The 14,828-nt window shown below is 44.7% G+C and overlaps 1 protein-coding gene across 2 annotated transcripts in view; it reads right to left on the reverse strand.

Annotated features, from left to right (window-relative positions):
- LOC111871273 overlaps positions 1-14,828 on the reverse strand; it is a 136,690-nt gene that overhangs the window by 90,912 nt on the left and 30,950 nt on the right. For both annotated transcript variants that reach the window (XM_023864251.2, XM_033754184.1), the window contains exons 3-4: positions 12,767-12,953; positions 6,644-6,749 (exon numbers count right to left, since the gene is read on the reverse strand). In XM_023864251.2, the coding sequence (XP_023720019.1) occupies positions 6,644-6,749; positions 12,767-12,953 (293 nt within the window). The remainder of the gene's footprint in view (positions 1-6,643; positions 6,750-12,766; positions 12,954-14,828) is intronic.

The raw sequence follows: 14,828 nt of genomic DNA on the forward strand, positions 1-14,828 counted from the left end.
TAGACTGGGTTATATTAAATCACTTCATACTGGATCTTGTTAGGTTAGTTATTAGACAAGATTACGTTCAGTTACATTAGATTACATCATATTACGTTTGGCTATGTTAGGTTAGGTTAGCTCAGATTACATTAACTTCATGGAGCTGAACTCTCCTTGAGAAGCCGCAAGTCGCACAAATACTCAGGAATTTCCCAGCATTTTACGGAACACGAAGGTTCATTACCGTGTTCACAAGAGCCTCCCACTGGTCCCCATCCTGAGCCATACGAACAGTCAATACTATCCCATTCTAAGATCCTATTTAATACACGCAGTCACAGGAGCAAGACACAACATAAAGCACAATACACACACGATAATAGAAAGAATGCTCCGACAGAAGAGGTTAGAGGCGACTCGAGAAGTGAGATACGACGTAGGAAAAATCCTGAACAATTTTAATATTTTTAATATTTAATATTTATCAGTATATAATATATATTTTAATAATTTTAATATGAAGACAAGGCATGCAGTGAACTAGTTTAACGTTAATCGAATAAGCACCTGAAGATGGCACTTTTGTGCCGCAACATGTAGTGCGAGAGAAAGGAGTGAGGTAGATAAGTGTATGCACTAAAAGACGGTGAAATAAATCATGGACTAATATTACTGTCCCACCTATGTCTAGTTCTTCCCAGTTGTCTCTTTCCTTCTGGCTTTCGCACCCAAATCCTATATTCAGTCCTCTTCTCTTCGTGCGTGCTACATGCGATGCACATAATACCTTGACTTGGTAATTCTAATTATACTTGGCGAAAAGTACAAGTTATGAAGCACCTCATTATGCAGAGAAACTTATGAGCATGAAACAGGTTAGCTCAGTCGGTATAGCGACGGGTTCGGGCTGGACGGCCGGGGTTCGAGCCCGGTCAGAGGCAAGGCTTTTCTGTACTCCATAACATCCGAATCGGCTCTACGTTTCACCTAGCCTCCTACGCGAATGGTGGAGCTACACTTCCACTCTCCCATACGCCTTCATGGCATAGTGCTTAATTAAATAAGCACGGGAACAACTTTACCTTCTCACCTATACCCCTGAAGAGCGCTCGTCAAGCGAAGTTTCGTAATAGGAAACCCTATATGCCATAGACACAATGATGTAACTCAAAACAAACTCCGCGGCCTGTAGTCCGCAAGCGTACTATACCGACCGAGGGGCCGCCGCTTGTCAGCGAAGTTAGTGCCAACTTCTTTGTGGATAGAGTGTGTCGCCTGGTCAGCGCAACGGATCCCCACGGCCGTTAATCTCGGTTTTCTAGACCGGAGCCGCTACTTTTCCATTCAAGTATCTCCTCAATTATCCTCACGAAGCTGAGCTGAACCCGTTCTAGACCCACGACTTCTCAGAAAATCTGGTAGCACCTGGAATCGAACCCGGGGCCTCTGGATCTGTAACCAGGAACTCTGATCACTAGACTACAGAGGCGGTCGTAACTGCGGACTAAGTTCATAAAAATATAAGCAGTCAATTTATTGCCTAGAATGAAACACATGAGCATCGGAAACGTATCAGATTATGCTATGAACACTGGATACCGGATAAAAAGACTTTTAATAGAACTGTCCCTCGTATCAACCGTGATCAACAGGGTAAAAAGTAAAGCTATGCCTGTACCAGGGCGTGAAGGCCCATAGGGTTGTGATACGTTGAGGCTCCCACATTATCTAGACAATCGGCTCAAAGATGACGGTAAGGGTACGAACCTGATAAAACAGCAAAATACTATAAAATATTCACACCAGTTCAGAGCGTAAGGTAAACTGACTGGGCGACGTTGCGTTCGCCTCCCCTTTCGTACGCACGTGATAGTTTTTGTTCGGAAAGGATTTCTGATGAGCAAGTTCGAGTTCGGATAACAAGCCAGGACAAGGGATAAGTTCGCCATGAGCGAAATTTACTATTGAGAATCTTCATAAAGAGAGGACTGTGTGCATATGAATCCTGTCTAGCTGGCGAGGACCACCAGCAAATTCGTGCTCCCTTGAGAGTAGACACAGAACGTCCAACCTCTCCTCTCGTCGAAGAGGAGGCCCCATTTCAAAACATAAATGGTCTTGAAAAGAAAAGAATATGGTTATTGGTCCTGACGGGGCCCGAAACAAATAATCACTTTGCTGGCGAAGACCAGCACCAAATTCCTGTTCTGCTCTACAGATGCAGATCCACATTTACACGAAGATACCAAAATTACAGCCTCTTAAATTGTTGTCGTAAAAGTAAAAAAAAAAGTAAAGCTATCCTTGTACCAGGCCGTGAAGGCCCATAGGGTTGTGAGACGTTGAGGGTCCCACATTATCTAGACAATCAGCTCAAAGATAGCGGTAAGGTTGTCAGCCCTACGCGCCGGCCGCCCTTTACACCCAAGAATATTCCAAGAATATTGCTGGTACTCATTTCTGTTAGAGTCTGAGTCGACCCCCAGGGCCATTGTGTAGCTGGAAGGATTAGGAGAACTGAAAAAATACAATGACCTCATCGGGACTTGAACCGACGACCTTCAGGCTTGTAGTATAGTGCCTCAACCAACTACGCTTGGAGTATAACAATTAATAGCATTTTCTATACGGTCGCGCGCCGAGATGTTATAACCGAGAAAAGTTTAGAAGTTAGTTGTAAGGGAGTCTGTGAAGGGAATACTTAGTCGGTGCAGCTGAAGAATATCCATTGTTAAAATCCGTTACCGGGAAACGACTAGTGGAAGCAGACCGGAATTGACTTAGCGTGCTGTAGTGATTTGTAGAGCGTGGAAATTAGCGACAATATTATAGTTACTTGTAGTTATTACATGTAAATGGTCAATAAATCCAATCTCAAATCCAAAACGCCGTCGAGAATCACTGTAACACGTGACAATACTAAAGTATTCTATTTGTCGTATCAAATGCTCAAATTATAGTGGAGAAAGTGTAGGATTAGTTCTTCCCGGAGCTTAAGCAGTTCTGGGGCTTCAGTGATATCCACGCAGCCACGTAAGACACAAGCCATGCATTATGATGCTCACGTAGCTGGGGACAGGCGCGGGCCAGCTGATCAATACATCTGGCGTCCTTCCACACAGCAGAAGCCGTGAGCCACTACACTGGCGCCAAACGTGACAATGGCCGAGTTTCCAGGCTTTAGCGAAGCGTTCTCACTATATCACAATTCAGTATTACGGCAAGGATGGTACGTCATCGTAATTCATGGATACAGACATTTCTGCCATCATCATAAAGTTACTAACATTCTATTTGCAACACTTCCGGTACGTGTACGCCGGTGGGAAATTCAATACGCAGGATTTTCTCTCAGGTGAAAGGTAAAGCTGTGTCCCTGTGCTTCATTAATTAAACACCACGCCATTAAGACGCATGGAGGAGTGGAAGTGTAGCTCCTTCATTCCTGACCTTGGCACTAGAGGCACTTGTCAGTTTCACGCAACAGCCGTCTTACCTCCGGAGAAAGAGCGCTCGGTACCCATTGGCTAGGAGGCTGGGCGGGCCACCAGAGCCGGTCTGGACGCTGTTGAGAAGAGAAAAATCTCTTACCCCTGCCAGGAATCGAACTCAGCCCGTCCAGCCCGTAGCCAGTCGCTTCCTTCCGTGAGGTATCCTATATGCAGTATGGCATACCTTGACTAGTACGCTATATAAATTCTACACTTAGTGTTACTGGAAGATTACAATATTATATTTCAGCATCCTGTTACACTCACAATATATATGGACAAATACCGTCTTAAGTGCAACAATTTTATTGTAGTTTTTACTTCTTTTTCCTCTTCCACGCTACATGTTTCGGCCCTAAATGGCCATCATCAGGTGTGTATCACTCACGCAACTGTTACACTGCTTGTTAAAAATTTAAAAACACCAGTCTTTCCAATGGTATAAAATCTTTGTCAATCTACACGCGTCAATTTGATCTTTAAATTAGCACTTTTTAAACCCCAATTCAAATACCCAATTCAAATACCCAATAACAGAAAAAGGAAAACAAATAGAGAAGAACACTATTAAAAACATACTACATAACAACGGATACGACACTAACATAATCNGCTAGATATAAAGAACATCTACATGATATTAGAAATAATAATTGCAATTCCGGGTACTCAAATCACATACTAAATACGGGACATGCATACGGAACAATAACAGACGTAATGGAAGTTGTAACAACGGGAAAAAAGGGTAAACATTTGAATACATTAGAGAAATACCATATATATAAAATAAGTAAGAAAGGCCTACAAATGAATGACACACACATAGAAACATACAATCCCATATTTCAAACTATATGCGAAATCTATACAGACTAACGGTACCTCCCTCCCCCACTACCCATTCCCCCTCCAACACCCACGAACATAAAACACAGCACACAGTACACCAGACAGCACACGTATTAAAGATAAGCAGCGACACACACAGAGAGCGCCTACACTGAGTAAGTACAAATAACAGTATAAACATATAAGAATAGCATAACATGGCATAGCATAGGATAGTAACACGAATATTTGTATATTACAGACAACACATGAACGGCGATAAAAACAAGAAGTGGCCGCTGCAGCACCGTAGATATAGGGCATGTACCCTGAAAAACTTTAATTGAAAAATTTGAAAAAGAAAGAGAACAAAGATCTTATAGACATTTTAACTTGAATTGGGGTTTAAAAAGTGCTAATTTAAAGATCAAATTGACGCGTGTAGATTGACAAAGATTTTATACCATTGGAAAGACTGGTGTTTTTAAATTTTTAACAAGCAGTGTAACAGTTGCGTGAGTGATACACACCTGATGATGGCCATTTAGGGCCGAAACATGTAGTGTGGAAGAGGAAAAAGAAGTAAAAACTACAATAAAATTGTTGCACTTAAGACGGTATTTGTCCATATATATTACTGGAAGATCTTGTCCTAAAAATAAAACGCTGGAAGTGGGCAAGCAGTTCTACGTTGAAATAAGTATGAATCATGATACTGCGCCATGCAGACCCATTGCTAGGCAACGGCCGTTATTAGGCAACGGTCAGTAAACAGGAACAGATGGTGTTTTCTGTGCGGTCCGTACCGAGATCTTATTAAGCATGACAGTGAGGAATGAGCTGGTCAGTTACTGAGTGAGTTAGTTAGTGAGTGAGTGTTTGCTTTACCTTTTTTTACCTTTACCACCAATACACTCCCTTTCCCACTACATAATCTTCCCCTTGCATTCATACACAGTAGGAAATTATTCTGAACGATCTCTAACACAATAAATGAGCGAAGCCTTCAAAAGAAACATCTGCCTGCCATCTCTGGCTACAATTTACACAGACAAGCCCCCCCCTCCTCTCGTTACAAACACAAATTGACTCATATATCCAACGACGATTTCACCGAATATGCACGATATCAATAACCATGACGGTAAACGTCATTCCGACTGAAACATAGGTACCTCCATCCATTGCCTTGCCGTCATATCCGTAACTACTCGCTGCAATAGCTACCACATAAGAGCAGAATAAATACATATATAGGCCGCGCCATAGCTCAAGCGGTTAGTCGCTGGCTTCCCACCGCGGCGGCCCGGGTTCGGTCCCGGGTCTGGTCAAGTGGGATTTGTGGTGGACAAAGTGGCGCTGGGGCAGGTTTTCTCCGAGTACTTCGGTTTCCCCTGCCAATCTTCATTCCACCAAATTCTCCATTATCATAATCACCCGGGGCAGGTACAATAGGCCAATCAGCGGCCGACGTACCGAGTGGACCCATTTGGACTCCACCCCCACTAGGCGAATTAAAAAAAAATACAGAACTACATGTCTCAGTCTACTGTAAACTTGGACTGAACAGTTAAGTTTATTACGTACACTGAAACCTTTGTACCGCCAAGCGATTAGTGTTTCACACATCACAGCGACATCGGATATCGAATGAGAGGCTGTATCATTCCACAGGCATTACCGTTCACTGAGAACTACAGAAATCTATGTACACTAAGAATATTCAAATGAAACCCGTTCGCGAATTATTCTGGGCCAATGAGAGGTCGTTAAAAGTAGTCCCCATGGGCGATGAGGCACCGATGGATATCTCCCGCCCGAACAAAGAACTCCCTGGGCTGTTCCAGCAACCACAGGGCTAACGCGGCCTGAAGTGATGGACCTCCAGCGCCTTCCTGGCAAGACCGAAACACGTGGAAGTCACATGGCTGTATGGGGGATGGTCCAACCATTGAGTGCCGCCGTTCTCGGGGCAGTGCGCGTCACATCGAGACGGGCGTCGTCGTGCAAGGCAAAGATAATCCTCCTGAGCATACGCCGACGCTTTTTCTTGATGACAGTTTGAGAATTTGGTGCAGTCAGGGCCCTTGAACACCAGCATCACTCCTCGGCAGTACGAAAATGGCCAGATTCTTCACTTTGAACGTCATCATTTAATCGTTGTCAAGCAGTTCCCGTTTGCTCTAAAGCATCCGTTCTGTTGCACAGTTCGTGGTTTGACCGCTTTTGCGTCATTCCCACACCCTTATGGCCACCCACGACTGTGCACATTCGGCAGCAGCGCTGCGAACGGGTTTCATTTGAACGTCTCTCATATAAATAGTAAGCTTACTTCTTACCGTATTTGTACGAGAACTGAGCGTGCCTTTCCTGTTCCATCCCAAGGCCCGAGCACCAGCACCTGCGGCGGAGGAGGCGCCCTCGTCCGCTGATGCCGACACAGACCTGCGGGGAACAGACATGGGAAAATTACAGCTATCCATCAACGTTTCCTTTTTAATATTTTACAGTTACTCCTTAAGAAACTTCGTCCTGATACAAGACAAATGTCCATTCTTCCCTATTATTTGGTATTTGTCTCATTCTCTGCATGATCCAACCACCTCAATCTGGCCCTTCCCAATTTTCTCAAAGTTCTGCCTTACTTTCGAGCATTTTCTTAGCCATCTATGTGTCATCGATTCTAACCATAAGTTCCAATCACCCTAAATTCCTCCTTCCAAAATCGGCTACCATTTCTGGGGAATTTTCTCAATTCTTGCTTAATTCTGATGCCCGTAACACCTTGCTCAGTAACTGTTCGTCGAACCTTATCGATCCTAATAATGCATTGGATAACACAACTGACAGAAACTGGTCAGAAATATACTGATCGGTCCTGGGGAACACATCATTTTGATATACGTGCAGGAATAACGTTTCGGAGGCAGCATGTACATTCGAAACGTCGGAAACGTCTACCACAACCACATGATATAACAACCTAAAAACAGAAGGAACTCATCACTCTCCCCAAGACACACAGTTCCCTCCTGTGAAGAAATGGGGAACAAAGCAAAAGTTGGGCAAACAGTGTCAGGTTGCTTTAAGCTCCTGACGGACATGCGCACAGCGAATCAGGGCGGATGTCACTGTCAGTTCGCATGAAGGCACACGAAGACGCATCACTTCTGTGACGTGAAGCCGTGTACAATAAAACTTACGTTGGCCGCCCGTAGTTTGATTTGAAATCGCTCAACTTAAAAAGTAAAAAAAAAAGGTTCTCTCTATGCTTAACTAATTAAGCACTACGCCATGAAGGCGTATGGGAGAGTGAATGTACAGATCCACATTTTCTTGACCTCGGCACTAGCTGGAGGTGAAACGTTAGCTTCACGCGCCGATCCGTTTACCCCCGCGGAAAGAGTCCCCGGTACCCACTGGATAGGAGGTTGGGTGGACCCCAGAGCCGGTCTGGATGACGTGGAGAAAAGAAAATTGACCACATCGGGACTCGAACTCGGACCTCTTTGTCGTCCAGCCGACTAAGCTACTTCGACCCCTACTCGGCCAACTTAAGCAGTTGGTCAACTTGCAGACAAAAAGTATTGAAAATTCCCACTTTCATGACTTAATTTTATCCGCCATGCTAAGCCTCGTACAGCTTTTGTCTCTGCCGTGTTACTGACGGACTGACCGGCTACGTACGTAGTAGCAGATTAATGGATCTGAAGTGAACGTGGAAGAGAGATTTCTACTTGACGATTTTAGTCTGTTAACAGCAGGGGAAGAGCAGAAAGGGTGGTTAGGTGCGGGCTGGTAGAGGGAAGTTTTCATTGCCCAGACAGATAAAAGAAAAGGGCCATCTATGTGTGTGGCTAGTTCACAGAGTTGAACTGTGTAGACAACAATGACACGAAATGCGAAACAAGATACATGCTAAACAGGTGGCTGACTTGCGGAAGAGCCCAACTCCACAGGTTTCACTCTACTCTTGCAGATACCGACGTTTCAGAGGAACTTTCAAGTTAGCCAAAAAACGTAGGTTACGTGCCTTTCAAAGTACACAGAGTTTCACGTCTGAAAAGACCACAATCTGGATAATTTTACCGGCCAACACGTCCAGTGCGCCGTGCTTGAGCGGCAACTTCTCCAACACATATGTATTGCGTGTTGCCTAATAGACAAGCAACAGACACGTGAGACTATACTATCAGGAATTGTTGTGCCACGGAACTTGATTCCACTGCTTCATATACACGTTCTTTTATGCTTGGTTCATGAGTCTATTGCTAGTTAAGGAACTGCGTGGATAGACCAAAAAACGACGATCAATAATTTCAATGTCAGATTTGAGGTTTTCACGGCAGTGACTATGAAGAAAGCAGTCTTCTGNATTTCAATGGTTGTAATTTAAGAATTCGCCCTACTTCGTCTACGTGACCCGCATACCAAGGCTGCAATACAATAAGTACAAATAAGTAAACATTTCTCAGATCTCAGGTTCTGACACCGGTGGTTACGAACAATACTATGTATCTTCTGGGATACAGCGCCGTCTAATCCTTTGAAAATCAATAGACTTGCCACCTGCCTTCACACTGGTATCTTCTTGGCTACTCCAACCCTGAAGATGGGGGTGATATGTTATTCCAAAACGTCGGTTGGCTTCTCAACAAACTAAGCGGCGTTATATCTCACAAGATGTTACTCTTCATTGTAATTAGTTCACTTCAGACGTCAGAAACCCTTCGCAACAATTGGAGAGCCGAGTAACAACGCTTAAAATTCCTCTCGCTACTACGTCCACTGTTCAGTGCAGTGCAGGGAAAATTCACAACGAGCTTCTTAAATAAACCATAGTTGCAATTTTCGATTCAGTTTACAATGGCCCACAGACGAGGTTAAATTGCGAAAGAAAATCGGCCAACAAATATTACCCTTAACTTGCCAGTCAAGCATCAACTACTGCTTTCTTCCAAAGCGGAAGGCAAAAGAAAAAGAGACTATATTTCTCGGGTTGTGAGCAGTTTTCCTCATGCGGCAACTCTGGTTGCTAGGAACCGGAAGGCACACTCTAACTGCACCAAGCCCGGGGCACGGGCTAGCGCAGTCGGTTGAGGCACAAGGTCACGGGTTCCAATCCCGATGGGTTTATTGGATTTTTTTTTCAATTTACCTAATCCTTCCAGTTGCACTGTGGCCCTAGGGTTGACTCGGCCTCTAACAGAAATGAGTACCAGGAATCTTCCCGGGGTAAAGGGCGGCTGGCCGGCGTGTAAGGTTGACAACCTCACCGCCATCTGTGAGCCGATGGTCTAGAACGCGTGGGAAACTCGACGTCTCACAACCCTATGGGTCTCCACGGCCTCTTACAGGGATAACTTTACTTAACCTCACCGCCATCTGTGAGCCGACTGTCTATAAAATGTGAGAGCCTCGACGTCTCACAACCCTATGGGCGTCCACGGCCTGTTACAGCAATACCTTTACCTTTTTACTTTTAATATTTAATATCCAAAGTGTACCGAGGACTGTCTCCCCGGAGAAAAAGCGGTTGGGACGTGAAGCTAACTACACATCATCTAGCCCCAAAGTTAATAATGCGTGAAGCTCTACTCCGCTCCCCAATACGTCTTAGTGGTTTGCTTAATTATAAATACAGGCACAAATGTCCGAGAAGAGGGGGAAGTCAAACATACACCCCCCTCACCCTAGAGTTTCATAAAAACTGAGATAGAAGAGACAAGTAATATAGCAAATGACATTGCCAAAAAAAACACTGAACTCGGTTTGCGGTGCTGTGTTTCAATAGAGAAACCCACAACTCAAGGAAGACCAATAAAAACATTCTTAAACAGCGATAACGCCACTTCGTCGGAAAGTCTCCTAGCTGTTCCCCCCTCACCACAAAGAATCACGTCGGAACCAGTGAGTGGGTAGCTGAGCAGAGGAGAAGAGATTATCCAGAAGTCGCTCGCATACTCTCCCGGGTTCGGATCTATCAGCTGCACCGTAGCTTCTAATAGTGTCACGTGGTATGGAGTGACTACAGACGGCCTTTTGATCGGTAATCGGATCTTAATGAACACCTACAAATCGTAACTACACGTAACTATACACATACTCATTCTCAGTCTGCTGTCTTCACCAGTCGTTGACTGGTGACGGATCCCAACAATGTCCTCTGCGTCCGTGCTCACGTTCTAACCGGCTGACTGCTTTCAGACAACTAACTCATCACTCCAACTGTCCTGCACGGCACTGACGCCACAGAAAGCACCGTTACTCTGTTGCTGCATCCACTGTTGCCTTCGCGTCTGTTGGGATGTCCACGTGATCGTTACTCAGCCACTGCCTAGCAACGGTCCTTGTTTAGAGCGTCATTACTTAGCAACCGCTGTTTTATAACTGCTTATCTCGCGGTCGTTGCCTAGCAACGGGTAACATGCCAAATTACTATTACGCAATGTAGTATACATTGTGGGCTCAAACTTTCTAGCTGTCACTCACAGGTTTCCCACTCCTTGCAAAAACAAAAAAAAACTTAGGTCGTCCAACCCTACATCTTTCCGCATGTCAAACCAGTGCAATATATGGGGGGCCGTTAAGGAAGACCTCCTGTATTCCAAAGTCACAGAGAGATAATTGCTTCTCAGTACTGTGCGTGTACAACAGGATGTAAGTTCATGGTCTCATGACAGTGCGACTCAACTCGGTGCCCCTTGAGGGCTCTCAAAGGAGCCGGTGCAATCATGTGTCTCTGCTGCCTCGTTCTGTCTTGAAGCAATAACAAGGAAACCGCCTGGCAATCAATACACTAACTTCGTACACGCCACTCTGTGTCACAGCAGAGCACTTCGGGTCGAAATTATGAAACTGTCTCATCTTCGTCATATGCACATCACCTACATAAAGTAAAGCTATCCCTGTAACAAGCGGTGGAGGCCCATAGGGTTGTGAGACGTCGAGGCCCCCACATTTTCTAGACAGTCGGCTCATAGATAGCGCTGAGGTTAAGTAAAGCTATCCCTGTAACAGGCCGTGGAGGCCCATAGGGTTGTGAGACGTAGAGGCTCCCACATTTTCTAGACAGTCGGCTCAAGACAGCGGTGAGGTTAGTTAGTTAGTTAGTTATTAGACAGGGTGGGTTTCCCCATGCACTTAGACCTGTAGTGGTCCACTGTGCTTCCCTCTATGATTTCTACCAGTCTCTATATCCCTGTAACAGGCCGTGGAGGCCCATAGGATTGTGAGACGTCGAGGCTCCCACATTTTCTAGACAGTCGACTCACAGATGGCGGTGAGGTTGTCAGCCTTACACGCCGATTTGCCGCCCTTTACCCCCTGGAAGATTCCTGGTACTCATTTCTGTTAGAGGCCGAGTCAACCCCAGGGCCACAGTGCGGCTGGAAGGATTAGGTAAATTGAAAAAAAAATCAAATAACCCCATCGGGATTGGAACCCGTGACCCTGTGCCTCAACCGACTGCGCTACCGCGTGCCCCGGGGTTGGTGCAGTTCGAGTCTGCCTTCCGGTTCCTAGTCACCAGTGTTGCTGCATGAGGAAAACTGCGCACGACCTGAGATATATAGTCGGCCAGGCTATCTTGGAATAAAGCACCCATCTGAGGCTTAAGACCAGATCTTTACTATTGTCAGACAGCTGCAGGTTTGTTGATGTGGGGCGCTCTCTCTGACGAGAGGACGAGTCTGTCACTTACCAGAGTCACAGCCAGCAGTAATAAGTCTGTTGTCAGTATGTACAATTTACAGTTTACATGTTATTAAATGCATGAATATACAATATATACAATGTATACATAGGGCCTCTGTCAGTACAGACTCAGTACAGCAGATCATGCCCTATCATTAGTAGCTTCTGCTACAACGGCAGTCTGGTCACTGAAACGGCCGTATGCTTGACTGTCGCCAAGTTTAAGCCTTTTATATATTTCCTGTTTCGGGTTTCGCCTTATCCAATGCTGCGAACATTTTCATTTTCATGATTTTGTATGACATCTGCTTGTCGCCTGCATAATTTTGTTACATAATCATATACATATGGAAGTTTGAAAAACATGTATAAATCACGAACCGGTGTACACCTTGGAAAATTTTCAATTTTTGCAAGCGCTGCAATTTCAGTGGATGGTTCTCTGCTGCCATATCCCAAGCGGGGCAAGCATAAGTCATTATACTATTAACGAGTGCTTTGTGAAGGGTCAATTTAGTGTTCAATCGCTCGCTTCTGAATAGGAAGTATATTGTAATAAATATTCTGTAGGCCTCTGCCGGGAATCGAACCCCGGCAGTCCAGCCCGTCGCTATACCGCCCGATCTATCCCGGTTCCTCATAACTACAATGACAAGCGTACCAAATACTGAAACTGGGTTCGTTAACCGACGCATCGCTGCTCGACGCCGTTGCATGGAACCAATTAACATCAACGAATGAGGGATGAATGTAGTAGCATGTCTCACCTCCTATGTGCAGTGGTGCCAAGCTGACGGTGCAGAGTGCCCTCACCGGAAGCTGTTCCAGCCTGGTGGTGGAGGTGGTGGTGTGTGCCGGCAGTGGGCGTGGTCCAGCCAGCAGAGGCCACGCCCCTCTTTTTGTTATCACACGTGCCGATGACGTCACAGCACGCGGAGGTTATCAACGGCCGCTCTGGAAAGATTTATGAGACGTATGCATTGGTCTTTGATGGATGAAGAAGAGGGCAAGACAAGATACAATACAGGCGGTGCTGCATAACAAAGGAATGATGTGACACCGTGTAGTGCACTGACGTTTCGGAGGAACTCTCTGCTTGACAATGCCCTTAACTCGCACTCCAAAGATGATCGGTTCTAATGTAATCGTTCAAACCTAAGGAGTAACATCAAAAGAAACGTAATTAACATGTGTCGGCAAGTTACAGGAGACAAGGATCCTTGCTGCTTACTTGAGTATACAAAGCAGCAGTATCAAAAGCATATACAGTAAAACCTGCCTTAAACGGACCCTTTATTAAACGGAAATCTGTCTTAAACGGAAATATTTTCAGGTCCCTTGACTTTGGGGCTGAAAAAGATGTTAAATAACCTGGATTAAACGGAAACTGTCTAACGCGGACAACGGAAATCAAAATAGGCCTTTATACGGAAAATTTCCAGTCTTCCGGAATGCATCGTTTAGAATCATTTTTGGCATCCTATACATTCTACAGAATTTTGTTTTCCCTAACTCTTTAAAATAAGCTTCTAACAGTACTGCACTACCTGCACTGAGATTCAGCAGAATTGTTTTCCCCTTCTGGAAATTGTATCAGTAAGGGCTGTAGGCCTACAGTTTTACTTTAGTCTAGCAGTTGTCATCATGGCTACAAAGACAAGAGTTGTGCTTGATCTTAACACAAGATTAAAAGTGATTCATATGAGTGAGCGAGATAAATTGTCTGTTAAGCAGATCATGAAGATGTTTAACGTCGGTAAAACTCAAGTGTATGAGATTCTAAAGAAGAAAACGGAAATTTCGAAGCGGTGAGAAACTTGTGCTAATGGAAAAATAAAAAGAGAACTTCAGAAAACTGCAAACGAAGACTTAATGAAATAGTGTGGGAGTGGTTTGTCAGTGTGAGGGCGAAAAATCACCGGTTGTGGGGTCCTATGGTACAGGAATATGCTAAAAAAGTCGCTGAAAAACTGGGGAAGACTGACTTCAAAGCATCTAACGGATGGTTGGAGAGTTTTCGCAAAAGACATCGGATAGTTTTTAATGAACTTTGTGGTGAATCAAGTGATGTAAATAGTGAGACCATTGAGGAATGGGAAGCTAAATTGCCATCCATAATCGAGGGATATGAACCTGAAAACATAGCGAACGGTGATGAGACTGGACTGTTCTTCCGCGCGCTTCCGAATAAATCGCTATGTCTGAAAGGTGAAAAATGTTTGGGAGGAAAACTGTGCAAAGAAATACTGACTGTTTTTCTATGTGGTTTTATGTCAGGTGAAATGGAGAAAACCTTAGTGATTGGCAAGGCAGCAAAGCCACGATGCTTCCGAAACATGGACATACAGAAACTTCCCGTTGAGTGGAGATCCAACAAAAAGGCATGGATGACGTCACAGATCATGGAGGAATGGTTAACGGCCTTCAATGGTAGAATGAAAATGCAAAACCGGCATGTTTTGTTGTTCTTGGATAACGCAACATGCCACCCCCATTTCGAACTTTCCAACGTGCGACTTGCTTCGTTCCCTCCAAACACCACTAGTGTTTCTCAACCAGTGGATCAGGGCATCATTCGGAATGTTAAGGTCCACTATCGTAAATTATTAATGCAATCTTTGCTCGTCAATATAGATTCTACATCATCCGCCTCTGAACTTGCAAGAACTGTCTCGGTTCTAGATGCGGTTATTTGGATATGTCAAGCAGTAAAGAAGTTGTTACCAGAAACTGTGACGAAATGTTTCGAAAAAGCAGGATTTTCTACGGTAGAAGTTACTCCTAGTGGAGAAAATGAGAATGACCAGAAGGACTTACAACATTGCATGA

Source organism: Cryptotermes secundus, unplaced genomic scaffold, assembly GCF_002891405.2.
Source record: "Cryptotermes secundus unplaced genomic scaffold, Csec_1.0 scaffold802, whole genome shotgun sequence".
Classification (NCBI taxonomy): domain Eukaryota; kingdom Metazoa; phylum Arthropoda; class Insecta; order Blattodea; family Kalotermitidae; genus Cryptotermes; species Cryptotermes secundus.